Below are 26,854 nucleotides of genomic sequence, written 5' to 3'. Positions count from 1 at the left end.
TTACTTACCTAATATTGCACTGTTAAGAGCTGAGCACACAGGTTCTCTCTGAATTGGGTCAAGCTGGTTTCCAACTGGGCTGTTCCAGGGGTCGGAATACGCTAGTAAACTGAAGGCATCCTGGTGGAAATGTAACAATTTGTCTTTCAGTTCAAACAGTTCAGCTGCTGTGCTCACAGGGCTCCAAGTGGAGACGAGCAAGATCCCGCAGCTCTAAGGTAGAGGCCAGTGACGGGTGCTTTCTGTTCTGAACGGCAGGGTTACACAGCACAGCCTAACTGGTTTGCACTTTCCTTGTTAGCAGCCTTTCCCCTAACCAGCCTCCCCCCTTCAAACACTGATAGAAAGACGGTGTACTGGTAAAGGCAGACGGGCAGTCCGGACATTCAGACACTTCACCGTACAACTTCTTTCCACCCACAGAATCTGACATTAAAGGACAGGGTCTGGCTGTACCTTTTTAAAAAATAGATGGGGGAGCTGCACACATGTCATGAATGTCATCCTCTCAAGCTCAGTATGTAAGAAATAAAGCTGAACACTCAACACAGTATTGACAGATCTTCCATCCACTGGGTCACTCCCCAAATCCCCATAAAAGCCAGAGCTGGGCCAGGCTGAAGCCAGGAACCCAGAATTCCATCTGCGCCATGTGGGTGGCAGAGGCCCAAGTGCCGAGCCATCATCTGTCTCCAAGATGCATGAGCAGGAAGCTGGATCGGAAGCATAGCAGCCAGCATTCAGACTGGCACTCCAGTGTGGGGCAGAGGGCATGCCAGGCAGGGGCTCAGCCTGTGGGGCCAGCATGCCCACCCCTGACACTTCTCTTAAAAACCTTAAAGTAACTGGGCCAGCACCGTGGTTCAGTGAGTTAGGCAGCTGCTTGCAAAGCCAGCATCCCATGTCGCAGTGCCAGTTAATGCCTGGCTGTTATGCTCAGGCCTCCAGAGGAGGCACAGAGGATGGTGCCACGAGAGAACAAGATGGAGCTCCTCGTACCTGGCCCAGCTACTCCTGCTACCTTGGCCATCTGGGGAGAGATCATTCTCTCCACTGCCCCCTCTCTGACATTCTCCTGTTCCAATAAATGAATCAAAACAAAACAAACACCTTCAAAGTAACAAACCCCGACCCCATTGCTTTCCTACTGTGGGAGGCCCGTGCCAGGGTGGCTTCAGATCCAGCTCCCACCGCTAGGTAGGTGCGGCCCTTCGTGAGGAACAGTCTGCCAGTTTAGTCCTTTGCATGAGGGAGAATACAAAGCTGTCACACGTCAGTCACACGAGGACCAGACAGCATGAGCAATGATGGCTTATTCTAGTCCCAGCGAGTGAGACAGAGGCAGGGCCAGAGCGCCAGCCTGTCTGGAAGCTGTTCCAGATTTTCAGAGTTTGAGAATCTACCCAAGTGATGTCATTCAATAAACTATGTCTTATGCCAAACATCAGCACCTGAATCTGCAGTAGCGCCAGCACGTACCTGAAGAATGTAGGAGATGGTGTTCTCTGGGCATTGCAGTAAGCATTTGTAAAGTGTTACATTTTTGAAGTCACAGGTTTCTGGCTTTTTTTTAATTTTTATTATTTTTTTGGACAGGCAGAGTTAGACAGTGAGAGAGAGAGACAGAGAGAAAGGTCTTCCTTCCATTGGTTCACCCCCAAATGGCCACTACGGCCGGCGCGCTGCGCCAATCCAAAGCCAGGAGCCAGGTGCTTCCTCCTGGTCTCCCATGCAGGTGCAGGGCCCAAGCACTTGGGCCATCATCCACTGCCTTCCTGGGCCACAGCAGAGAGCTGGACTGGAAGAGGAGTAACTGGGACAGAACCGGCACCCTGACAGGAACTAGAACCCAGGGTGCCGGTGCCGCAGGCGGAGGATTAGCCAAGTGAGCCGCGGTGCCAGCCAGGTTTCTGGTTTCTACAGCATTTGCATGCCTGCTTTCTTAGCTGGGAAGGGTGTCTGTCGCATCTGTCTGTATTTTGTGTTGTTTATAAACATTTTTATGCCTATAAATATGAGCAATACAGGAGCTGGTGTTGTGGCATAGTGGGTAAAGCTGTTACCCGCAGTGCTGGCATCCCGTGTGGGCATAGGTTTGGGTCCTGGCTGTTGTCACTTCCAGCCCGGCTCCCTGCCAACGCCCTGGGAAAAGAGGCAGAGGGTGGCCTATGTTTCTGGGCCCCTCCCAGCCACGTGGGAGACCTGGATGAAGCTCCTGGCTTTGGATCTGCCCAGCCCAGGATGCTGCAGCTATGTGAGGAGTGAACCAGCGGAGGGAGGACTGAGCTCTCTTTCTCTCTCTGCCTCTATTCTGCCTTTTCAAATAAACAAATCTTTCAAAAAAGATAGTGTCACTGTGCATAAAATATATGTGCATGGGGGTGAAGGCACAAAATGAAAATGTCTGATACTGCTGCATTATGAGTTATTTGTTTAAAAAGAAAAATATTAAATAATTTGAAGGAAACATGCCATCTTTTAGGTAGATTCTCAAACTCTGCTCATGCTTGGCTTAAAACCTGGAACAGTTTCCAGGCAGGCTGGCGCTCTGGCCCTGCTGCCTCACTCGCTGGGCGAGCAGCTCCTGGCAGGCCGGGCCCACCTGCCTAAGCTCACTAACTCGCCGCTGAACAAGCCGAGTCAGGAAGGCAAGAGAAGTGGAGACAGCAGGAAAGGAAGGCTGGCGACACACTAGAAGGGCGAACACGAAGTCAGCACAGCTGGCTGCGACCTGCGGCAGCCCCCGGCCCTCTGCTCCCCAGGGCTGCTCTGCACCAAGGGGCGCAAAGGCAAGCCTAACTTCTGGTGAAACAACTCAGTGAATGCCGTCTTCTCCTTAACCACACCACCCCAGCTACAAAGTCCGTCCTGAAGGCCAAGATGGAACTGAAAACTCCTCCCAGAGCACAGTGCATTGTTCCTGTCCGCGTGGAACCGGTGCAGACGCACAGAAGGGTGGCTCCTACCATGAGGTGTGGAACCTTCTACTTGACACAAACCTGCTACAGCAGACTTTTTAGAGCGCACCCCCGTGTCTATGAAAAACAACCACCTTGACTGTAACATTCTCTCGGCAGCAGCGCCCGGCACAGATGCACCTGTCTCTTGCGTGACTGCTGGGCAGGGCCCCAGGAGCAGCAGGATGCACGGCAGGGCCCAGGTTTGTAGCCGGCTGTCTCCCATCTGCCTGCACAAGCACATCTAGGACGTCTGCACAAGGATGAAACTGCCTAACAACACGTTTCTCAGAACATCCCTGTCATGGGAGTCATACATGAATGCATGAGTCAGAAGATTATGCAAATCCCAAAACATTCAAGATTAAAAAAAATCACATGACCTGCCCAGAAAAATAAATAATAATTTCTAATCTTCACCTACAGCAAAAACATCATCTCTGCTGCCCTCCGATCGCCCCCTTGTGCTGTGCGTCACTTTCTTTTCTTCTCCCTCTCTGCATCAGGCGTTGGAGAAGGCAGGCAGCTCAGAATATCAAGAAAGCCTCTGAGCATGGCTGCAGGTGCCTAGCTGTCAGAGATGCACACTCGAAGCCATCTGCATTCTTAAATTACAACATCATACGTTCACATACTTTGGTGTTTAATCAAGGAGTACCTTTGAGAACTGGCCCTGTAACATCATTTTCTGAGTTATATACGAATGAGAATCAAAGAATAAGCTGACAGAGTTAGATCTTCAATGTTCAAAGGTACTACTTAAGTCACAGATTTCTTCACCTTGCTCAGCATAAAATTTTAACAAGAAAACCAAAATCGATGGTTGAAACATTCATATTCCCCAATATCCTCTAAAACAATTCCTCAAAGTAGGGCCAGGGGCCCCTGGGTAGTGCAGGATCCTTCCTGGGGTCTGTGAGGTCAACACTATTTTTATAATACTACTAAGCTTTCCCTTCTTCCTCACTTTCATTCCCTCATAACTACACAGTGGGCTTTCCCAGAGGCTATGTGATCTCACAACTGAACGCAGAAGTAGGAACCAGAGTCCAGCTGATCGTCTATGGAGCCAAGCAGGGGCTGGTAGCATGGCCCAGCAGGTTAAGCCACCACTGGCATCCCAGATGGGTGCTGGTTCCAGTCATGGCTGCTCCACTTCCAATCCAGCTCCTTGGGAATGCGCCTGGCAAAGTAGCAGAGAGACTTGGACTCTTCCCACCCACAAGGGAACCCAGATGAAGTTCCAAGCTCCTGTTTTCAGCCTGGCCCAGCCTTGGCTGCTGTAGCCATTTGGGGAATGAACCACCAGTGGATGAAAGATCCGTCTCTCTCTCTCTCAATCTCTCCCTCTCCTAACTCTGCCTTTCAAACAAGTAAATCTTTTTAAAAAGATGTGCAAAAATATGAAACAATGCTGCTGCTCTTTTATTTTGGGGGAAGATCATTACATATTGGTGGTTTAATGGATTTAGTTTGGGATGAATTAAAGATTTTAGAATTTTAACTTTTTCTTAATTTTTGTTTATTCACTTATTTGAGTGGCAGACAGAACTCCGATCTGCTGGTTCACTCCTCAAATGCCCACAATGGCCAGGGTTGGGCCAGGCCAAAGCCCAGCCACGAACTCCATCCAGGTCTCCCACATGGGTACAAGGACTCAGCTCCTTCAGTACACCCGCTGCTGCCTCCCACAGTACACATCTGCAGGAAGCTGGGGCTGGGAGCACAGCCAGGATTCAAATTCTTTTTTTTTTTTTTTTTTTTTTTTTGACAGGCAGAGTGAACAGTGAGAGAGAGAGAGAGAAAGGTCTTCCTTTTCCGTTGGTTCATCTCCAATGAAGATCTGAAGCCAGGAGCCAGGTGCTCCGCCTGGTCTCCCATGCGGGTGCAGGGCCCAAGCACTTGGGCCATCCTCCACTGCCTTCCCAGGCCACAGCAGAGAGCTGGACAGGAAGAGGGGCAACCGGGACAGAATCCGGCGCTCCAACCTGGACTAGAACCCGGGGTGCCGGTGCCGCAGGCCAAATTCACTCTTCAACACGAGACACAGGTGTCTTAACCACTAGGGCAAATACCCATCACAAGTTTTAATTTCTAATGCGGTATCAATAAATGTAAACCATTTAACAAAAACTCTTTGGGAATCAATTTTTAGAGGTTTCAGACACCAAAATATTTGAGAATCACTGCCCTAAAGTATGCTCAGAACATAACAAAGAAGTACTGAGTTTCCCAAAGGGATCATTCTAGTCTCCTAAAATAATAAAGAACCCAAGTGTTAAGTTTTTTCTTCCTGATACTAGAGAAAAGTTCTACAGAGTTACACAGTGATCAAAATCTTTAATTTGGAAAAACTAGTAGTACTTTACAGATGAATTTGATAAGCGTATTCTATCTGATGCTGTACACTGGAGATACATACTTCAGAGAAAGATCTACACGGGGGAGGCTGCTAAGTACAGTCTAGGGCCAGCACTGTGGCACAGTAGGTTAAGCCACGGCCTGCAATGCCAGCGTCCCATACTGGAACCAGTTCTAGTCCCAGCTGCCTGCTAATGCTCCTGGGAGAGCAGTGGAAGAGGGCCCAAGTGCTTGAGTCCCTGCCATCAATGTGGGAGACTCAGCTGAGGTTCCTGGCTTTGGCCTCCACAGCGCTGGCTGTTGTGGGTACTTGGGGAGTGACCCAGCAGATGGAAGATTTCTCGTTTCGTTGTTCTTTTTTTAAGATACATTTATTTATTTGAAAGGGAGAGTCACAGAGAGGCGAGAGGGGGAGAAGAGGGGAAGGGGGAGGTCTTCCATCCGCTGGTTCACCCTCAAATTGGCTGCAATGGCCGAAGATGTGCCGATCCAAGGCCAGGAGCCTCTTCCAGCTCTCCCATGGGGGTGCAGGGGCCCAAGAACTTGGGCCATCTTCCGCTGCTTTCCCAGGCCATAGCAGAGAGCTGGATCAGAAGTGGAGCAGCTGGGACACAAACCAACACCCAAATGGGATGTCAGCACTGCAGGCGGCGGCCTTAGCCGCTACATCACCCTATAGGACCCTCTTGTTTCTAATTCTGCCTTTCAAATAAACAGATCTTTAAAAAAAACAACAGTTTGACCTTAAGGAAATTTCCTGATACATGAATATCTGATTTGCCCTTTTAAACGACAAACTATTTCATTAATTCTTTTTCATTTGGCACAGAACGCACAGCTCAGCCTTTCTTTGATAGCTCAGCTTCACCATTAGAAACAGCAGCTGTTGTGCTAAACTGAACGTGGTGATTACACCCCCCCCAGCCGAGAGCAGACGCGGCAGGGTTGGGCAGGCAGGCGTTTATTCTACCCCCCTTAGGCCGAGGGCACCGGCGGGCGCTCCCCGCTCTCCTGACCTCGGCTCAGGTGCCGTGCGTGCCCTTTCCTCCCATTCCCTGTGCCTCAGGATCACACCTGTCACCCTCTCCTAGTTTTTGCTTCTTTTGTAACAAATCGACTTTTAAAGGGTTATAACTTCTCTACAGCTACCTGCATGCTGACTTACGTTAGGAGGAAACTCCTGATGCCCGAACGACACTCAAATCGCGGGAACTGTTCACATCTCACCTGACCTGATCACGCCCATCCAGCCAGAAGACGGCAGCGTGTCTTTTCGCCTATTCTAATCCCCACATACACAGACACCAGGCATGCCATCTCAGCGTGCGCTCCACGGCAGAGGAAGCACTGAATGTGGTGACTGACTACCTCTCCCCGCCTCGGCCACGGAAGACGCACTAACCATTTTTACTAAAATTATACAAATACCTCAAATGCGTAGCTTTACCAGTACACTCAGAGTTCTACTAACTATACCAGTTTACAGCTGAGAAAATAAAACTAAGAATTAAAGGGTCCACAACACTGATAAGTAACGGAACAGGATTTAGTTTTTTTTGGTTGGGTCAAATGCTCCTTCCAGTGGAGCACAGCTTCGACCCCTCAAGCCGGCCCTCTCACAGGGGACAGGGAGCCGGCCAGCCCAAGGCCACAGCAAGAGCTGCTAGCACATCCCGATGTCCTTACACGGGCGTGCTCCTGTTCCTCTGACGCCTTCCGCTCTTGCCGGGGAAACACTCACCTTCAACATCTTCTTGTTCGCTGTGTTCTTGCCACACTCCCTCCTCAGCTGTTCACTCATGGCTTGCAGCTCTCTTCCAAAGTGGATCATTCTTTCAATGGCAGCCTGACTTCCGCCACATAACTGGCGTCTTAACTGATTTGAGTCAACTTCTGCAAACCAAACAAAGAAGTGCTTCACTACTTTATGGAATGGAACACACGTAAGAAATGAACACACATTTCTGATCCATTTTAGACCTCCCAGTCAGTAAGCACTCCCCAACATGTCACCTACATACACAGACTGGTGCTCAACCGAGCAGGGAACGCTGCAGCTAATCATCACACTGGATCCAGAGCTCAGGAGTCTGGGATCCAGGGTGCTGCGCGCAGCCCAGAGGCAGGGCTACCCGTGCAGTGTCAGGATGGACCCAGTGTCTCAGGAGTGTCACCAAGAGGCAGGGGCCAGTCTCTAAAACCACATGAAGCGGGGCCGGCGCTGTGCCGTGGTAGGCTAGGCATCCATCTGTATGCCGCCAGCTCGAATCCCGGCTGCTCCTCTTCTGATCCAGCTCCCTACTCGTGGTCTAGGAAAGCAGCGGAGGATGGCCCAGGTGCTTGGGCCCCTGCACCCACGTGGGAGATCTGGAGGAAGCTCCTGGCTTCAGATCGGCTCAGCTCCAGCCATTATGGCCATTTGGGGAAGTGGACCAGAGGATAGAAAACCTCTCTGTCTCTCCCTCTCTCTATAACTCTGCCTCTCAAGTAAATAAGTAAATCTTAAAATAAAAATTAAAAAATAAAACCACACTAAGCAAAATTAACAAAGAAAAAGAAAGAAGGTAGTAATTGCCTCTCAGGCTGTTTTAACTGACATATAACAGAGGTGGAGTAAAGTGTTCCTGGAAGCTAAGAGAGGCTAAATGATTCCAATAGAAACACAGATTATTATAACACATTATAATAATCAAAATAACTATACTGGTTTTAGAAAAGAATTGTGGTACACATCTTGAGTGACAACTATCACGTCACTGCTCAGCAGTGTGAGTGGAAATCCAGAGTAACACAACTCCCTGCTGTGAAGATGACGACGGCTGACACTGTGCTTGTTTGCTTTCCACAGGTTAACACACGGATTCACCCTGCACAGTGACCTAAGAGGCAGTTATTATACCCATTTTACAGATGAAGATGCTGAGGCACAGATCAGGTTAAGTGATTTGTCCAAGGTCACAGAGCTAGTAAGTGGAGTTGCAGACATCACTGCAGGTAATCTGCTCTAGAGCTCCCGCTCAATGACTCCGCTTAAACCGCCCTGAAGAAGCTGACGTTGCTGATCTCTCACTGAAAAATGAGGTGAGGCTGCTTTTCAAATAATTTTGGTAAATAAACACCTTTTAATTTCAAAATGCCAAGAAATTAATATTTTCATGGAATTCCAACAAGCAATTTATAGGTTTCAATAAATTTTCATTATTTTCTGGAAGTTTGCTGATAAGACTTTAAGGTGCAGTTTACTACGTAATTTGTCTACAAAATACAAGTTTGCATGCTAGTCTATCTCTGAGTCCTGTGTATTTTTTCTCTGCTGGGGGAGGTCATACGTCAGCACCTAATATACCACACACAGTACTGGGCAGTCACTCATGTTTGCAGTGAACGAGTTAGGAATTGTTTAACAATTTAACTAGAATTTAACAAAAAGTTTAGTAATTTTGAATTTGCAAAATCATTTGACCCACTTGGCCTTACTGACTATATTGAAGTAAGTGTAACAAATTTATCTCTGACCTTAAAACCCTTAAGGCTCAACAGTGATTAGTACAGCTTCATTAAGCATAACACTAAAATTAAGCCTGAACAGCCAATTCAACAAAGAAAACTGGCACTTGACTTCAGAAGAAATTCAAAAATAACTACTCTCTCTAGCTGAGAGAGTTCCAGTAATATGTATTACTGTCAACACTACTGCACACACATCACTAAATTTGGTTTATGCTCATCAGTACAAGTAAAAACATAACCTTGTAGCCATCATTTTTATTAAAAATGTAAGAAATATCACTGCAGACCCATTTCGGTGTCACAATCTTCCATTTCGTGGTCATGTTTAGAGCTACCATTTAGGAAACCATTGGATGAAGTCTCTCCAACTCCATTGGAGTAGTGATCTGTTTCCATGTCTACATCATTACTGAAAATGAAAAAACAAACCTAGTTTTAGAAAGATCATACTTGCAGCTTGGTGTAAGACAAATTACTTCTCAACTACTTAACCTACGTATAAACTAACTTCACAAGGCAATAGCAATCTGCAAAAAAGGTATGTAGTTACATCTCAAGTGTACTCAAAGCCAGATCCACAGCCGACGCTTACCAAGCCTGCACCTCCTGGAGCTAAGGAGGAAGACACGCGCTAACTGTGTGGTGGTTTTTGACTTGACACCAACAGGAGAGGGAACACTCTGGCACAACAGGCCTATCCCTGCTAACTATCAGGACTGCCGCCCCAGAGCCTGTTGGGCCAGCCTCGCCCTCCCCCAACACCTAAGTGTCAAATCTCACTCCTAAACACAAACAGATCTCACTCCTGAAGCCCACCTCACCTCCTCCCTGCCTTCATTTCAACCTGTGTCTGGACTTTTTTTTTTCCTGAGTCTTCCCACGTTGGCACTTGTGCTCACTACTTCCAAGCATACCTTCTCTCCCAGTACACACGCTTCAGCACTGCCGCGGCCTCAGCCTCTCCCCCTCCTCAGCACGCAACACCTGCCCCTCACAGGGCCCTGGAGGTGATGCTCAGCGCGGGTCGCCTCGCATCACCTCGACTCTTCACTCACTGCGCACTGAGGAGGATCAGTCTGCCACCTGCTCTGTCTGGACCTCTTTTCCATGTGAGTCCTTCCAAACCATCCACACACTCTTTTAAGGAACAATAAATACCTAATCTTTCTCATTTCCTCCAATGAACTAGGCAATGACCACACAACCCAGACGTAAACAATTATGAAAATTTCAGAATTGTTTAAATAAAACAAGCTTTCTTGTTACAAAGAATATAAATTTGTTTTTTAAAAAAGCGATACAGATATAACCGCTAGTTGACATCTTGGGATAAGGGTGTGCATATGGGCTGCGTGCATGCATGTGCTCCTGTTGGTAAAATCTTTAAGCTAAACAGACGTAGAGATCTGGGCAAGGGCCCTGGTGCTCCACACCAGACCTAGTCAGAAGGGCTCATTAAATATCTCGACAAACGTTGACAATTCATAAGAAAAACTTTAAAAAGAATGCTTAATTTAATGATAAATCCTTATCATCATGGCTTTCAGTGGTTTTAATAAGGTAGTAAGCTCCCAACCCTTTTTATCGGACAATTCTGTTTTATATTTGTGAGATATTCACTCATTCAACACACATCTCAGAGCTCTAGGTCAGGTGAGGAATTTGTGAAACCCCCTGCCCTCTGGCACAAACAGCTACAGAAAGCCACATTTTATCGCAGCATAATCTGATCAGGACTGCGTTCAGAGTCAATCGCAAGGAGTGATACCACGTTTGGAGGGTGTAAAGTCGAGGAGAATGTTCTGGAAGAGGTGACACCTGAACTGGAGTTTTGCAGTTTAAACAGAGGTGACGATGGAGGTGAGAAGAGCATTTCAGATGGTGGAAGTACAAGGGAAAATGCACAGGTTTGCAAGTCAGAAATCCTGGGAAGAAATCCCAGCTCTGCAACTCAATGACCTACTAATGACTCAACTTTAAAAAATGCCATTTGTTTTCTGGTATTCAGCTCCACATCTGTAAAATGGTTTCAGCAGTTAATCCCACCTTCGCCTGCTTCACAATACACGACACGGCAATGAAAGCCACTACCAGCTACGAAACAACTGTCACCGTTTCCCAGTTCCAAAGCTGACTCCTTCCCCTTCTGTCCTGGCACAGGGAGGCTGCTATGTCATCAACTCCTGTTAGGCCTGGTAATCACAGATTTATGGAGCAACTTTCTGCCATAGCAGCAAGAGAGAATTCACAAATTGAGGGCATTCCTCACATCAAACAAGGGTAGAATCCACTATCAATGGTAAAGTGCCAACTATAAAGTACAGAGACTAACTTCTAATGTTCGCATACCTAGTTTTTTACTACAGATTTTAATGTCACATTTCCCAATGTCAGCTCTACTGTGAAAGGTAACACTGACCTCCCCAGTAAAAAATGAGTCTCTTTTCACGCTGTCCCAGGCTCCTCCTGTGGCACTCCAGTGGAACCCATTCCTTTTGTAAATTTTTGTCATGTGTGACTGATAACCCAGAAATCTTGAATAGTCTCTACATTTTCAAATCTGGATTGTTTTTGCACAGACTCCTTTCTGCAGAGTCATCCTTCCACTAAAATTCCACACTGAGGGGTCAGGACTGGGGCACAGCACGCAATATGCCGCGCAAGTCCCGGCTGCTGCTCTTCCAATCCAGCTCCCTGCTAATGCACCTGGGACGGCAGCAGAAGATGGCCCACGTGTTTGGGACCCCGCCAGCCACATGGGAGACCCAGATGAGTTCCAGGCTCCTGGCTTCGACCTGGCCTAGCCTTGGCAGTTGCCACCATTTCAGGTGTGAAACAGCAGGTGGAAGATCTCTTTCTCTTTTATTTCTTTTCTCTCTGCAACTCTGTATTTCAAATAAATAAAGAAATCTTAAAAACAATTCCACACTAAAAGTTAGGTTATTTATACTTCAGTGAGAAAACGGCACACTGAACACTCCCCGAGAATGCTGTGTGGCCACTGGTTCACCTTACAGGGTCAAACTGACTCAGAGGCTGGCTGACTGCGCCAGCCGAATGGAGACCTTCTCTTGCACAGGAGGGTTCAATTTAAATGACGACACGTCACGGACTTCCAGGCTTCATGAGTCCTAAGCCCGAGTCTGTCAGGGCCCAGAGCACACTGAGACGGATCTGCTCTCCAAGCTCCTGGCAGGCAGCAGGTCCTCACTCTCCTCATGCTAAAGGCTGCTCGACAGCCCAGTCACGTGCCATCACGCAAGCTACGGAATGACACGCTTTCTGAAAGGGTTCTCCGTGAAGTGATTCTGAATTCAGCGCATTCTATACATCAAAAAACCGTTAACACTAGAGGTTAAATAAGTGTGAATCAGCACGCTGAACCTGAAAACAACAAACGGCACTGGCGACCACCTATACAGATCTGCGGTTGGCGGGAAGACGAGGCAGAGAGCCCTTGATTTGTCCTTACAGCTTAAGAGGGCGGCAGAGGAAGGAGGAGGAGCACCTGGAAGACGGACCGCTCTGGGGAAGGGAGTCCCTGCCCTTCATGTTCTCTAGGAGCTTGGGAACTCCCAGACCCCAAGTCTAGATCACAGGATTGAGATCCATTCTGAATTATGAACAATGACGACACCAAAGCTAGGATGCAAGAGCAGGGGAAGTCACGTACCTGGTGAAGTTATTAAGTTGTTGTGACCTTGACATATTTATACTGTTCAGTTCCGGGACATTCAAACTGGATGACTGGTGTTTACTGTGGCAATACGACTGATGTGCTTTATTTGATAGGACACCATTACTACAACTTTCAAAACCTGAAAAAATGAGAAAAATATCACATAGAAAAAAAGACTAGATAATTTCCTCATATTCTGGTTTTTCATTTCAGACTTTCAAAATGTCAGAGGCACTAGACAACTCAAATAGCAAACAGATTACGTCTTCGAGAAGACACTAGAGCACTGAATTGTGAACTGTAATTATTACCTCCTCTAACATTTATTGAAGACTTAATTATGGATCGCATTTAATCTTCACAGTGGCCCTCTGAGGGCAGCAGTCCTGTGTCTCTTAATGACAGGGATACGTTCTGAGCAAACATGGAAACGTTATCATCCTGAACCCTGTAGCAAGTGTAACACAAAGTTAGGCGTGTGTGTGTCTGAGCGCGGCAAAGGTGCAGCACAAACACTTCATGGCACCGTCTCAGCTCCGTCACGGTCTTAGGGGCCACCGCTGCATCTAACCTCCGTCTTGACAGGCAGGTCTGTGACATGTGACTTGTCGCCACCATGCTCATTTTACATAGGAACACACGGGGGCTCGGAATTCCCCCCAGCCTGAAGTGAGCGCACGCTAGCTATTCCAGATGGGTGCAGCTAAGCACACAGGCACGGGAATCACCCTCAGCATGCAGGCTGCTGGTGTGTGTACCCTACCGACTGGGAGAAAAAAGTCTGACTTGCTTCAGCAAATGAACAGTACAGAGCAAACCCAGAATGGAACAGCCACGCCAGGAGAAAGGAAACTGAGAAGGATCAGAATAAACCTGCACAAGGGGTCTCACGGAAGCCAAGGAACGAGAACGTTTTAATTAAGAGAACATCGAAAGCCACAGAAAGCAAGACTGATGGAGTGAAAGAAACCAGGAGATAATGGACAGGGCGGGGGGCAGACCCGCAACAGTCTGGGTGGGGAGAGCCCGGAGAGGCTGAGAAGCTGCCAGCCGGCTCTGGTTCAGTGGCAGGGAATGACCCGAATCACAGGCGGGTCACCTGCACGTGTGAACGTTCATAAAACCCAAGACTGCCTACACATGACGCAGCACGCAGGATTCCGTGTAGGGACAACTCACTCGGAGCGTCGCCCTCGTTATGAAGATCTGCTAATAAGCTATTCTCAGAAAGAGCTGTCTCTTAAGTGAATTCCTGGTACTGGGAACACGTGAATCTGAACCTTCAGGTCTTCACCTACAACTTCTTGAGATCAAGCACACACAAATGCAAAACAGCTACACAAAGAATGTCAGAAAAAAACACAACATTGGTTCAAAATAATAAAAGGTAAAAATTTAAAGGGAACATTGTAAGATTCAATCTCACCAGAAAAATGTGCAGTACTTCCTTTGCCTGATGCTAAACTGTGGATATTCATTCCGTGGTTGGGGCTCACACTTGGACTACTAAAGGGTCGAGGACTGACAGGGTAACTGTCTTGAGATTTTGGACTTCGGCCTCCCAAACACCGTACTTCACTATCCGTGCCATTCACCATTTCTATAAACTGACGCACTCTGAAAGAGAAAGAAACTCACTCAGACATAATCTTCCAATGGCCTTTAGTTTATTCATTAACAACAGATTTCTCAAAGTACTGAAAACATCTGTACTGTCAATAAGTTTGGTCATTAGATAACAAGTTAAAACTCATATTAGACTGTTTAAAATTTTCCAGAAAAAATGCCTGAACATAATGCAAGAGAGAGAGTAATATCATCTCCTTTAATGAAGTTTTAATAAAAACCTTTCAAGAAAGTTAAAATCTACCCATATCTATAATAAAATTAAAACAGATCCATTTCTTGCCTAAAAGTGACAAACACAACATTATCTGTGGAGCAGACAGTCTAGCGGTGAAGATCCCGGTACCCCCAACAGAGCGCCGCGGTCTGAGTTCCAGCCCCAGTTCCCAAAACAGCTTCCGGGGAGGCAGGCAGCTGTGATGAGGAGCAGCTGCGTCCCTGCCACCCATGTGGGAGACCCGAGTTGTGTTCCTGGCTCCCACCTGGGGCCAGCGCAAGCATTGGGGGAATAAACCAGCAGATAGGGAGCTCGTCTGCTCTCTGCCTCTCAACCTCTCAAATTTTAAAAAAAAGTGTGTGAGGGGAGGGGCGGGTGTTAGCAAATCAACCAATGCCTAAGAGGACGACTTCCTGCACACTACATCCACACAGCACCGCCTTCTCACTCTGCCTCACCCCATTCCCATTCCCAATCTCAACCAAAATGACTGAACTCATGTAAACATACTCATTTAAACCAGACAGTTCTGTTATGAATTACAAGAATTTCTGAGTTGAAATTTGAAGCTCAATAACATGATTAAAAACAAAGATTCATTCAATCAATAAAAAAATGCCACAATGGGTTGACTATTACCAAAAAACCCACAAAAACGCAGCCAAGCGTTGGCGAGGATATGGAGAAACTGGAGCTCCGGCGCGTGGCGGGCGGAAGCTAAAATGCTGCAGCCGGTGAGGAAAACACTGGGGCAGCTCCTCACAGTGAGAACGCCGCCTCTTCCGAGCACACACCGGAACTGAAAGCAGGGCTGCCACGGGCGCTGCACCGAGCACGCTCACAGCAGAAACAGTCACGAGAGCCAAGAGGCAGAAGGGATACAAGTTGTCATCCGTCAAAGGACGAAGACCGAACCAAACCCAGCATATACGTACAGCGGACTGTTACCAACCCCCTTTTTTTTTTTTTTTTTTTTTTTGGCAGGCAGAGTGGACAGTGAGAGAGAGAGACAGAGAGAAAGGTCTTCCTTTTTCCTTTGGTTCACCCTCCAATGGCCACCACAGCCGGCGCACCGCGCTGATCCGAAGCCAGGAGCCAGGTACTTATCCTGGTCTCCCATGGGGTGCAGGGCCCAAGCACTTGGGCCATCCTCCACTGCACTCCCGGGCCATAGCAGAGAGCTGGCCTGGAAGAGGGGCAATCGGGACAGAATCCGGCACCCCGACCGGGACTAGAACCCGGGATGCCGGCGCCGCAAGGCGGAGGATTAGTCTAGTGAGCCGCGGCGCCGGCCATCAAGCCTTTTTAAACAGAAGGAAATTCTGACACATCCACACCATGGATGTGTTGAGGACACTACCCTAAGTGAACAAGCACACAAAATGACACACAAGGTATGATTCTACTCACATGAGCCACCTAGAATTGTCCAATTTAGAGACACAAAGTGGAATGTGCTTGTCAAGGGCTGAGGAGAGGGGGATGGGGAGTTGCTGCTCTGGGGTACAGTTCCAGGTCACACCCAGCACAGGATGCCTTCTGCTTACTGTTCTTACCACTTCCCCTTCTGTTACAACCTGACAGTCACATGCGCTACGTCACAACTCTGTAAATATCTGAACCAGGTAGAATTATAAGCTATGAAGCCATCAAAGTGACTTTAATTATAACATCTATGTAATAAGACACACATACAATAAATATTTTATTGAACTCACTTTAATGTGAAAAGGAGATTAGGATTTCTTTCAAGTAAACTTGGGTACAACTGTTGTGTCGTTTCAATGGCTTCTCCCATTCTTCCTGCTAACACCAATTTCTGAATTCCTATTCAGAAAAAGCAAAAAATTAACTTTCATAAAAGTAGAAACAAACTTAGTAGATCCTCAGAAAATATGAGTCAGTAAAAAAACTTCAACATAAATTACTGGATTTAATTTCTATTTCTTTTTCTAAAATCATAGATTTCATTAGGAAATCTGGAAAAATTTCAGGTGTATTTAAAAAATTCTAACAAGTACCACAAACCATTTTTTTTTAAATCACAAACATACAAATAACACAGGAAACACAGCTAATAAGCAACACTAAGGTTTCAAACAATAAATCCAGTACATTTCTAATTCTTCTAGGAAGATCTCAACTTGACACCCCTGGAGCACTCACTGTGTGTCAGATGTTTGTTAAATTAGATGGTGAGGCTACAAATGAGTAAGTGACCACCTCTGTTCCACAGAGCACGTTAAGGTAGTGAGAAAGACAAGTACGCAATTAGCTACAACACGATGTGATCAATGCTATTAGAGCAATCTGACCCAGTAACAAGCTGTCTTCCAGCCATCATGATTTCACCCACCCCTACACCTCTGTCAAGTGACACCCACCCTCATGGGCTCACAGCACGGATTCAGGATGAGTCACTCTGGGCCAGGCATCATGCAGACTCGCCCTTGCTACAACAGGCCTTCCAGCTTTGGCTACAAAGGCCAGCACTAGAACCTAAGCAATAAATACTCTGTGATCAGTAATTTAAATCTGAAGATATCTAATCTCTTTCACACATTATCTGCATTCTTCAACCAGGATGACTTTACTCTTCACCCAAACCCTTTTTATTAAGTGTTGATTTTCTGACAGCTTAAGCCTTTAAGAAAAATACTATAATGACATTTCTCCAAAATTTCTCTCCACATTTATAACTTAGTCCTACGTGAATTTAAAAAACAATCTTTTAAAATGTCAATGAAAGTAAATTGTAGAGGCATTCTCTGAAATCAATACATCTGAACATTTCCAAATTTAAAAAAATAAAACTTCTAAAAATTAAAGAAAACCTATAATCTGCAAACAATTGTTAGCCATGCACCAGGGTCCTTACTTTGTCTGTTCTTAATGGAAGCTAATTCTTCTAGAACAGTCTGGTCTGTAGATCTGGCAAAGGCCTCTGCTGTGGCACAGTACCCATGGTGGACTAGATAGGACGAAACCATTCTTAACATAAAAGAAGAAACATACGTCTTTTAGTCAACAGAATACACACTTCATTCTATGATCTATATGGACACAGACTAATTTGGTGTGACAAAACCAATGCACTTTCTTGAAATGGTTAAGACTTCAAGAACCTCAAATACAAAGTGGGAAGAAATCATTTTGTTCATCATGTGGTATTTTCAAAACAAAAAGTAACAATAATTCTAACTACCATATTACCAGAGAAACAGGTGCTCTAAAGACCCTTCTGTGATCTCAAGGTCCCTTCCTATTTATTTCCCATCTTACTATTCAATCTTTCTATAATTTGTTTCACCTTTATTGGATGACTATCTTAGTAATATGCTGGCGTCTTGTAAATAATCAACTCGAAATAGCAGAGTAACTCTAGGCATTTCAGAACACAATAGTTAAATGAGATAGGTGAACTCAAAGAATCTTCTAGAACAACGCCTACAAGGACAATAATAATCAATGCAGAGTGAGCCTTTCTTAGGAGATTAACTCTTCAATACGATTTAGACACAACTCATATCTTGGAGAATACGTGTATTTTTTAAAAAACCACCAATGAGGCCAAAACACAGATTTACACACACCTACAAAGTGTAGTTAAAAAACTGGAGATCCAACAACAGCAACCCAGATAGCCAATATCTGCAAACACGTTCACTACCAAGGGCCATGCAGAAACATCGGGAGGCAGTGGTTCACCAGAAGGGGAAACCAGGGAAAAAGGAGTCAAAATCTCAGATTTTCTTCTTACTTCAAATTAATTTAAGAAAGAGCGATATTTTAGAAAGACCTCTCACAAGGTCACGGTGACCATCAATTCTGTGAAGAATGGGCTTGCGGGGTCCCAAGCTCTAAGACTAAGAAGAAATGTCTCCTCTGCCATGACGCTTAGGGAGCGGCCATTTCCAGAGCATTAAGGGAATGCGGCCCCAGAGCAGCGACCAGCCCAGGTCCAGCTGGAGACCCCGGGCCCTGCAGGGGACTGTCCCCTCTTCCACCTGTGTGGACAGACCCGGGGTCCAGGCTCTGTAACAGGAGCGATGATGGCTCCAGGAAGAAGTGTGCTGTCAGAGTGATCCTTGTCTCCCAATCACCAGCTCCTCCCAAAAAAGACACAGAATAGTATACTCGAATTTTAAATTCACAATGTTCAAAGCACACCTTGGCAAGACTGTGTCAGACTGACAGTCGCCAAGTCTTCTGCTATTTCCATGGCCTAGTCCATGACAGTGAACATGATTTTTGAATGCGATGCTATTCCATTTAACTCTGTACTGTTTCAAGCTTCAAGAGAGACTGTTCAGAACCAGAAGCATCCGGGTGTTCCCTCCAGCCTTTCAGCACAGACACAGTCTAGGAGTTCTATTTTCCTGCTAAACCTCCTTAGGGTAGTGATGCTTCCTAATAAAACAGGCTGGACAGTGTGGGCAAAGCAGCAAGGGAGACGACTGCATTGTGCGGCATCTGCACCTGACACTGTGCGCCTGCCGCGTCCTGCACCGTCAGCAGGCAGCTCTCAGCGTCAATGCTGCACGGAGGAATCCTCACCAAGGATCTCTGGTCTCAGGCCACTGAGATTTTTCTAAATGTCTACCCAGCATGGATAAGGTTAGGAGCATAATTATTAATTAGTAAGTTTTTTAAGAATTCTCTAGGGGCCGGTGCTGTGGTATAGTGGGTGAGGCCGCCGCCTGCAGTGCTGGCATCCCATATGGGTGCTGGTTCAATCCCGGCTGCTCCACTTTCAGTCCAGCTCTCTGCTGTGGCCTGGAAGGGCAGTGACAGATGGCCGAAATCCTTGGGCCCCTGCACCCGTGTGGAAGACCCAGGGGAAGCTCTGGCTTCGGATCAGCACAGTTCCAACCGCTGCGGCCATCTGCAGAATGAACCAGCGGATGGAAGACCTCTCTCTGCCTCTGCCTCTCTATAACTCTGCCTTTCAAATAAATAAAAATCTTAAAAGAAAAAAAAAAAAAAACAAAACTGGAGGCTTCTGGTCAGATTTTCCTGTCCACAATAGGAGCAATTATAATCTCCCTGAATCTAAATGCTGATAACAAGTATTTGGCAGAAATGCGGGAGGGGAGCACTAGTAAATAGAAATGGCTGCTACAACGACAGTAACCTAGGCACTGTTACAAGGCAGAATCCTGAGATAGGAAATGTATATGACATTTGTATTCCAATGTTTTGATACTTATTCCTACAAAGCAAAAATTGCTGCCCCCATGAAGAGCTGAACTACTTGAACTACACATCCAAAAACTACAGACCCTGAACTATAAAATCTAGATTCTCTATGAAACTATCTTTTGAACACTACTAAAAGCCAGCGCTGTGGCACAGTGGGTTAAAGCCCTGGCCTGAAGCATCGGCACCCCATATGGGCACCGGTTCTAGTCCTGGCTGCTCTTCCTCTGATCCAGCTCTCTGCTATGGCCTGGGAAAGCAGCAGAGGATGGCCCAGGTCCTTGGGGCCCTGCACCCACGTTGGAGACCCGGAAGAAGCTCCTGGCTCCTGATTTTGGATTGGATTGGCTCAGCTCCAGCTGCTGTGACCATCTGGGGAGTGAACTAGCAGATGGAAGACCTCTCTCTATCTCTACCTCTCTCTGTAACTCTTTCAAATAAATAAAATAAATCTTTAAAAAAATAATAGGGCCAGTGCTGTGGCTCACTTGGCTAATCTTTCGCCTGCGGCGCCGGCACCCCAGGTTCTAGTCCTGGTTGGGGCACCAGATTTTGTCCTGGTTGCTCCTCTTCCAGTCCAGCTCTCTGCTGTGGCCCGGGAAGACAGTGGAGGACGGCCCAAGTGCTTGGGCTCTGCACCCGCATGGGAGACCAGGATGAAGCACCTGGCTCCTGGCTTTGGATCAGCGCAGCGTGCCAGCCGTAGTGGCCATTTGGGGAATGAACCAATGGAAGGAAGACCTTTTCCTCTGTCTCTTGCACTAACTTTGCCTGTCCAAAAAAAAAAAAATAATAATAATAATAAAATAAAGGCTATACCAATCACTAAACCCTATTACTAAGGAGAATGAGTGAATCAAACTAGCCTAAGTAAATCTACTGTCACTTTTTTTAAAAGACTTATTTATTTACTTGAAAGTCAGAGTTACAGAGAGAGAGGAGAGGCAGAGAGAGAGAGAGAGAGGTCTTCCACCCACTGGTTCACTCCCCAATTGGCTGCAACAGCTGGAGCTGCACAGATCTGAAGCCAGGAGCCAGGAGCCAGGAGCTTCCTCCAGGTCTCCCATGTGGGTGCAGGGGCCCAAGGGCTTGGGCCATCTTCTACTGCTTTCCTAGGCCACAGCAGAGAGCTGGATTGGAAGTGGGCAGCCAGGACCCGAACCAGCACCCACAAGGGATGCCGGCACTGCAGGCTGCGGCTTTACCCACTACACCACAGCACCAGCCCCTCTACTGTCACTTTTATTTCCTCCATCAATTTAACTGAGTCAGACTGAAATGCAGTTCTGATTGTGTGGTTAAATCAAACATTATTTTTAACTTTCATTAAATAGGTAAAACACTTTTCCTCAGAGATTAAAATAAAATCAATTATATATTAGAATTATTAGGATATAAATTAGAAGATTAAAAAGCTTTCATGGTTACCAAAAGAGTTTCATAGAAAGAGAAGTGGGCAACAGCAGTTCAGATTTTGCACCCTTACTTTTGTATCATGGTCTGCCACTCCCCTTCTCGGTCCCCGACGGGAAACCGGTCCATCTGCGCCTGTATTTTGGTTCTCCACTCTCGCATGTAGTCTTCTATATCAAACACAAAAGGATGCTGTCCAAAATTGGCATCGACGACTTCTCCTGGCGTCTGAAGTCCCACCGTGGGATACAAATTTGGCTGCAAGACAAAACATTTCATTAAACCTCTATTCATTTAATGGACTAATTCTTCTAATGATAATTTTTTAAGAACGGAACCCCAAAATCTACTTCATGAATAGTTTAACAGCTCAGTTAAAATATCAGTAAAGGAAGACCACACAATGAAACTACAGGGCATTTCAGGTGAATGATATCAGTTCCTGGGGCTGGCACTGTGGTGCAACACGATGGGCCACAGGCATCCCATTTGGGAGCACAGATTCGGATCCAAACTACTCTGCTATACATCCAGCTTCCTGCTGATTCTTCTGGGAACACGGTGGATGAAGGCCCAAGTGCCCACAGCCCTGTCAAGCATGTGGGAGATCTGGATGGAGTTCCTGGCTCCTGGCTTAGGCATGGCCCAGCCTGGCAATTGCGGCCATTTTAGGAGTGAACTAGCAGAGGGAAGAACTCTCCCACTTTCCCTCTCTGTCACTTGGCCTTTCAAATAAATAAATTTTTTTAGTTTTATTTAATTATACTTCCTACAATCTATAATAAGAAAAAGAAACTGACCAACTTTAAAAGAAACATTGTAAATCATCTTTAACTGATACAGAAATATTGCACTGTACACACACCATGTGCATATATATATATATATATATATTTTAAAGATTTATTCATTTGAAAGTCAGAGTTACACAGAGAGAGGAGAGGCAGAGAGAGAGGGAGAGAGGTCTTCCATCCAATGGTTCACTCCCCAATTGGCCACAATGGCCAAAGCTGCACCGATCCAAAGCCAGGAGCCAGGAGCCAGGAGCTTCTTCTGGGTCTCCCACGTGGGTGCAGGGGCCCAAGGACCTGGGCCATCTTCTACTGCTTTCCCAGGCCATAGCAGAGAGCTGGATCGGAAGTGGAGCAGCCAGGTCTCGAACCAGTGCCCATATGGGATGCTGGTGCTTCAGGCCAGGGTGTTAACCCGCTGCACCACAGTGCCGGCCCCCACACCATGTATACATTAGAACCTCTAACAGGAGCCTTGTGGTACAACATGTTAAGCCGCAGCTTACCACACTGGCATCTCACAGCACAGCACTGGTTCAAGTCCCTGCTGTGGTGCTGCCAATCCAGCTAACAACGTGCCTGGGAAGCCAGCAGACAATGGCCAAAGTACTTGGTCCCCTGCCACCCATGTGAGAAACCAGGATGTATTCTGCTCCTGGCCTTAGCCTGGCCCAGCCCTGGCTGTGGAGAGTGACCCAGAGTGGATAGACAATCTCTCTCTCTACCTTTCAAATAAATGAATACACGACTAAATCTTTAAAAAAAAAAGTGTCAAACAGTACTTGCAGAGACTCAAACACGAATGCACATTAAAACTGGCTGCCGCAGAAGTACAACTCCAGCTGGCAGGTAGTGTTGTACTCACTGCTGTCATTTCCGTGGACCTCTGGGATGCTTTGTCTTTACAAAGGGGAAGTGCTGAGAACTAACTCTAAGCACACGCAGGCCCATGAAGGGGCTCTCCGTATTTTAAGGGAGGAAATGGGTGAATCTGACGAATCAAATTCAGAAATATTCCAGGATTTCAAGGCTACGCAATCAAATGTAAAGGGTGGTAAGTCCAAGGACACAAAAACATAAGCATGCGTCCCTTGGCTCTGTCACTAACTGGCAGTTACGCTGCGGGAGTGTCTGCTCAGCACCAGGGTCAGTCCTGTGAGGTGACCACCATTTCCATCACAGAGAAACAGAAACTGATGAGCAGGGCTAAACAACTTGACCATTCTGCTAACAAGTGTCAGAGACGGAACACAGGTTTGTCTGCGACCAAATCCAAGTTTTTCTTCCTATAACTCTAAACCCTACCACATCTTCATTCACTGTATTTAGTCCTTATTTCTTTAATAGTTATCAGAAGCATCTTCATTACAAAACCAGTTTCTGATCAGAGGGGATAATTTGCATGTACATGAAAATGATGTTCAGATTCCACAGCAAGTAGCTAACACCTGTTCATTCAAGCGACACAAACCAGAAATAAAAGTTTCAAAATATCAAAAATTAATAAAGTCCCACTCAATTATGGAAATAAGTGGTTAAAGTATACAAATGTGCTGATTCTGAATAATCAATAGAGCACTAAAAAAATGTATGCCAAAAATACACTCACCAACGCGCAAACTGAGCGCTAACAACGCAGAAGCACGCACTCCAGAAGCATGCTGACATGCCGCCGAGGAGGGCAGGCCTCTGCCGCGTGCACACTACTGTACTACCATACACTACAGGATGAAGAGCCAGTTTAGAAACAACAAGGTGCAAACAAAGACAAAAAGATATCAACAGAGCAAAGAACAAGTCTGTGCATTAAGCAGAGTTTACAATTCTGATACTCAGGATCATTTAAATACAGACGTGTTTAAAATAATGTGCCGGGACTGGCGTCGTAGAGCAGCGGGTTAAGCCGTCACCTGTGACACTGGGATCCCGTGTCAGAATGCTGATTCCAGACCCAGTTGCTAGCTACTGGGGTCATTCAGAGAGTGAATCAGCAGTTGGCAGATCTCTGATTCTCCCTCTCTCTGTAACTGTGCCTTTGAAATAAATAAATCTTTAAAAATTAAAGTTCCACAGAAGTTTAAGCTTCGCACTGGCAGGACCCAAATAAGCTTCCTAGAAAACAATTTTTTGACAGCCTACCTCATTCAATTTTTTTAAGATGCAAACTAATACAAGAAGGGCTTGCTGTTTTATTTTGTTTTTTTGGTACATCAGATTTAGTATTTCAAGGAGACTTAAAACCCAATGTAGAATGGGCAGGCATTGTGGTATAGAGGGTTAAAACACCATCTGTAAAGCCAGCATCCCATATGGGTGCCTCACAACCGCTCCATGGGGCCCCCTGCGGGGTGAGCCAGTGGATGAAAGATTGATCTCTCTGTAACTCTGCTTTTCAAATAAAAAAATAAATCTTTGGAAAAACAAAAACTATGTAGATAAGGGTTGAAAAAATAAGCGCTCTCATCTACTATAAATAGCAAGGTAAACTGATGTAACCTTTTAAGAAAAAAAATTGAGAAGCTCTATTAAAATTAACAAAGCATTTCACTTATAACAGTTAATCCCAGAGCCAGCGCTGTGGCATAATGGGTAAAGCCGCCGCCTGCAGTGCCAGCATCCCATATGGACACCGGTTTGAGCCCTGGCTCCTCCACTTCCGATCCTGCTCTCTGCTGTGGCCTGGGAAAGCAGAGAAAGATGGCCCAAGCCCTTGGGCCCTGCACTGACGTGGGAGACCTGGAGGAGGCTGAGTCCTTGGCTCCTGTACCTGCATGGGAGATTCCAAGGGAGCTCCTGGCTCCCGGTTATGGATCGGTGCAGCTCCGGCTGCTGCAGCCATCTGGGGAGTGAACGAATGGATGGAAGACCTCTCTTTCTCTGCCTCTGCTTCTCTGTAACCTTGCCTTTCAAATAAATAAATCTTAAAAAAAGTTAATCCTACAGAAAAAGATTAATATTTACAAAGATATATGACCTGCAGATTTATTTATGACCAAAACAAACCAAAAAGAATACTTGCACATAGGTGATACTCTATCAAACTCATCAAAATTCAGATTCCAATAATATGAATCAGTATTTTAAATCTAAGAAAAACACTGCAAATTAAACTCTGACAGACCATAGATTCTAACATGCATTCCCATTTTAGAAATGTTAAAATACAAAAAACTGTGCATGTCAGAACTGATGCACTGTAACAGTACATTCTCACAATAAGGGACTGTAAAGTGGACAAAAGGAATGGAATAACGGTGCACACGCGGAGACAGGCTGACGTCCAGCACACAGTACCGACTGAAGAGCACCACAGTGCACACACCACAACCCAGCCTTCGTTCACGAGCATGTAAGTAAGGTCTAAAAGGAACTCAAGTTACAACAGCTATCGAGGCTAAAGAAGCTCAAGTTCTGAGAAACTTTCCTTTGTACATTTTTGTGTTTATAGACATTTATTTCTTCTTTAACACATGTACTACTTCTGCAACCAAAAAAAAAAAACCCTTGAAATAATAATAATAATGTTCATTTGACTAGCTGAAAAGTAACTTTTATTACACTTAACCTTAAAGGTAAAGAATTTGGGGGGGAAAAAGGATTAAGGACATAGATTACAGATTTTTAAAAACAAGTGGCTTTTAAAATATGTAATTCAAGAGCTTCCAAGAGCATACGCAACCAAGGCACATACCTGTCATCATTACCTCATTTCACATTTCCATCACCCACAATGAGTCCACCATTACCAGCAGTCACTCTCCACCCCTCCTAACTCTTGACCCTGGCAATCACCAATCTCCTTTCTGACCCAACATTTGTCTATTCTGGACATTCGGTACAAATGTAATTATGAAAGATATGTCTTTTGTGACTGGTGTCTTTCACTTAGCATCTTTTCAAGGCTCACCCACATGGTAGCACCTACCTAGGTTACAAATTTACAGGAAATAATGTTTTTCAGGAAAATGTTTCTAAATTCTAAAAAAATTCCTGCATATGTATAATTAGACAAAAAAAATTTAAGTTTTTTTAAAAAAATTTTATTTCTTTGAGAGGTACAGTTACAGACCAAGAGCAGGAGACACTGAGAGAGGTATTTCATCCACCGGATCACTCCCCAAATGGCTGACACAGCCGGAGCTGAGCCCATCCGAAGCCAGGAGCCAGGAGCTTCTTCTGGGTCTCCCACACAGGTGTAGGAGCCTAAGCACCTGGATCATCTTCCACTGCTTTCCCAGTCCATTAGCAGAGAGCTAGATCTGAAGAGGAGCAGCAGGGACTCAAACCAGCTCAAACTTGAGCCCAAATGGGATGCTGGTGCTGCACGTGGGGGCTTAGCCTACAATGCCACGGTGCTGGCCCAGTTCTTAAATCTTTATGAAAAGACAGGACAAAAGATTTCATTTCTACTACCTTGCAAAATATACAGATACTAAATATAGCTTATCTAGAAACTGTTCAATAGCTAAATGTATACAATATAAATTGGTATTCTCAACAGGTTTTTTTCTTAAGATTTATTTATTTACTTGAAAGTCAGAGTTGGCCGCCGGCGCCGCAGCTCACTAGGCTAATCCTCCACCTAGCGGCGCCGGCACACCGGGTTCTAGTCCCATTCGGGGTGCCGGATTCTGTCCCGGTTGCCCCTCTTCCAGGCCAGCTCTCTGCTGTGGCCCGGGAAGGCAGTGGAGGATGGCCCAAGTGCTTGGGCCCTGCACCCTGTGGGAGACGAGACCAGGAGAAGCACCTGGCTCCTGCCTTTGGATCAGCGCGGTGCGCCGGCTGCAGCGCGCTGGCCACGGCGGCCATTGGAGGGTGAACCAACGTCAAAGGAAGACCTTTCTGTTTCTCTCTCTCTCTCACTGTCCACTCTGCCTGTTTAAAAAAAAAAAAAAAAGGAAATCTCAGGGCTGGCATTGTGGTATAGCAGGTTGAGTCACCACTTACAATGTTACATCCCATATGGTAAGGATTAGTTCATGTTCTGGCTGTTCTATTTCCGACCCAGCTCCCTGATAATGGCCTGGGAAAAGCAGCTGAAGATGGCCCAAGTGCTTGGCCCCTACAAACCACATGAGAGACCCAGATGAAACTCCTGGTT

The 26,854-nt window shown here is 46.0% G+C and overlaps 1 protein-coding gene across 2 annotated transcripts in view; it reads right to left on the bottom strand.

The window, feature by feature from the left end:
- The window catches only part of RANBP9 (RAN binding protein 9), a 94,442-nt gene that overhangs the window by 3,435 nt on the left and 64,153 nt on the right, over positions 1-26,854 (bottom strand). For both annotated transcript variants that reach the window (XM_051855085.3, XM_089334437.1), the window contains exons 6-13: positions 21,036-21,220; positions 17,229-17,341; positions 16,069-16,177; positions 13,934-14,124; positions 12,502-12,646; positions 9,116-9,237; positions 7,060-7,211; positions 9-120 (exon numbers count right to left, since the gene is read on the bottom strand). In XM_051855085.3, coding sequence (XP_051711045.3) covers positions 9-120; positions 7,060-7,211; positions 9,116-9,237; positions 12,502-12,646; positions 13,934-14,124; positions 16,069-16,177; positions 17,229-17,341; positions 21,036-21,220 — 1,129 coding nt within the window. The remainder of the gene's footprint in view (positions 1-8; positions 121-7,059; positions 7,212-9,115; positions 9,238-12,501; positions 12,647-13,933; positions 14,125-16,068; positions 16,178-17,228; positions 17,342-21,035; positions 21,221-26,854) is intronic.

This window comes from Oryctolagus cuniculus, chromosome 5 (genome assembly GCF_051225735.1).
Source record: "Oryctolagus cuniculus isolate XC-2025 breed Fujian yellow rabbit chromosome 5, ASM5122573v1, whole genome shotgun sequence".
Classification (NCBI taxonomy): domain Eukaryota; kingdom Metazoa; phylum Chordata; class Mammalia; order Lagomorpha; family Leporidae; genus Oryctolagus; species Oryctolagus cuniculus.
The sequence above is the reverse complement of the archived record's forward strand: the minus strand, read 5'-3'. Positions and strand labels throughout refer to the sequence as shown.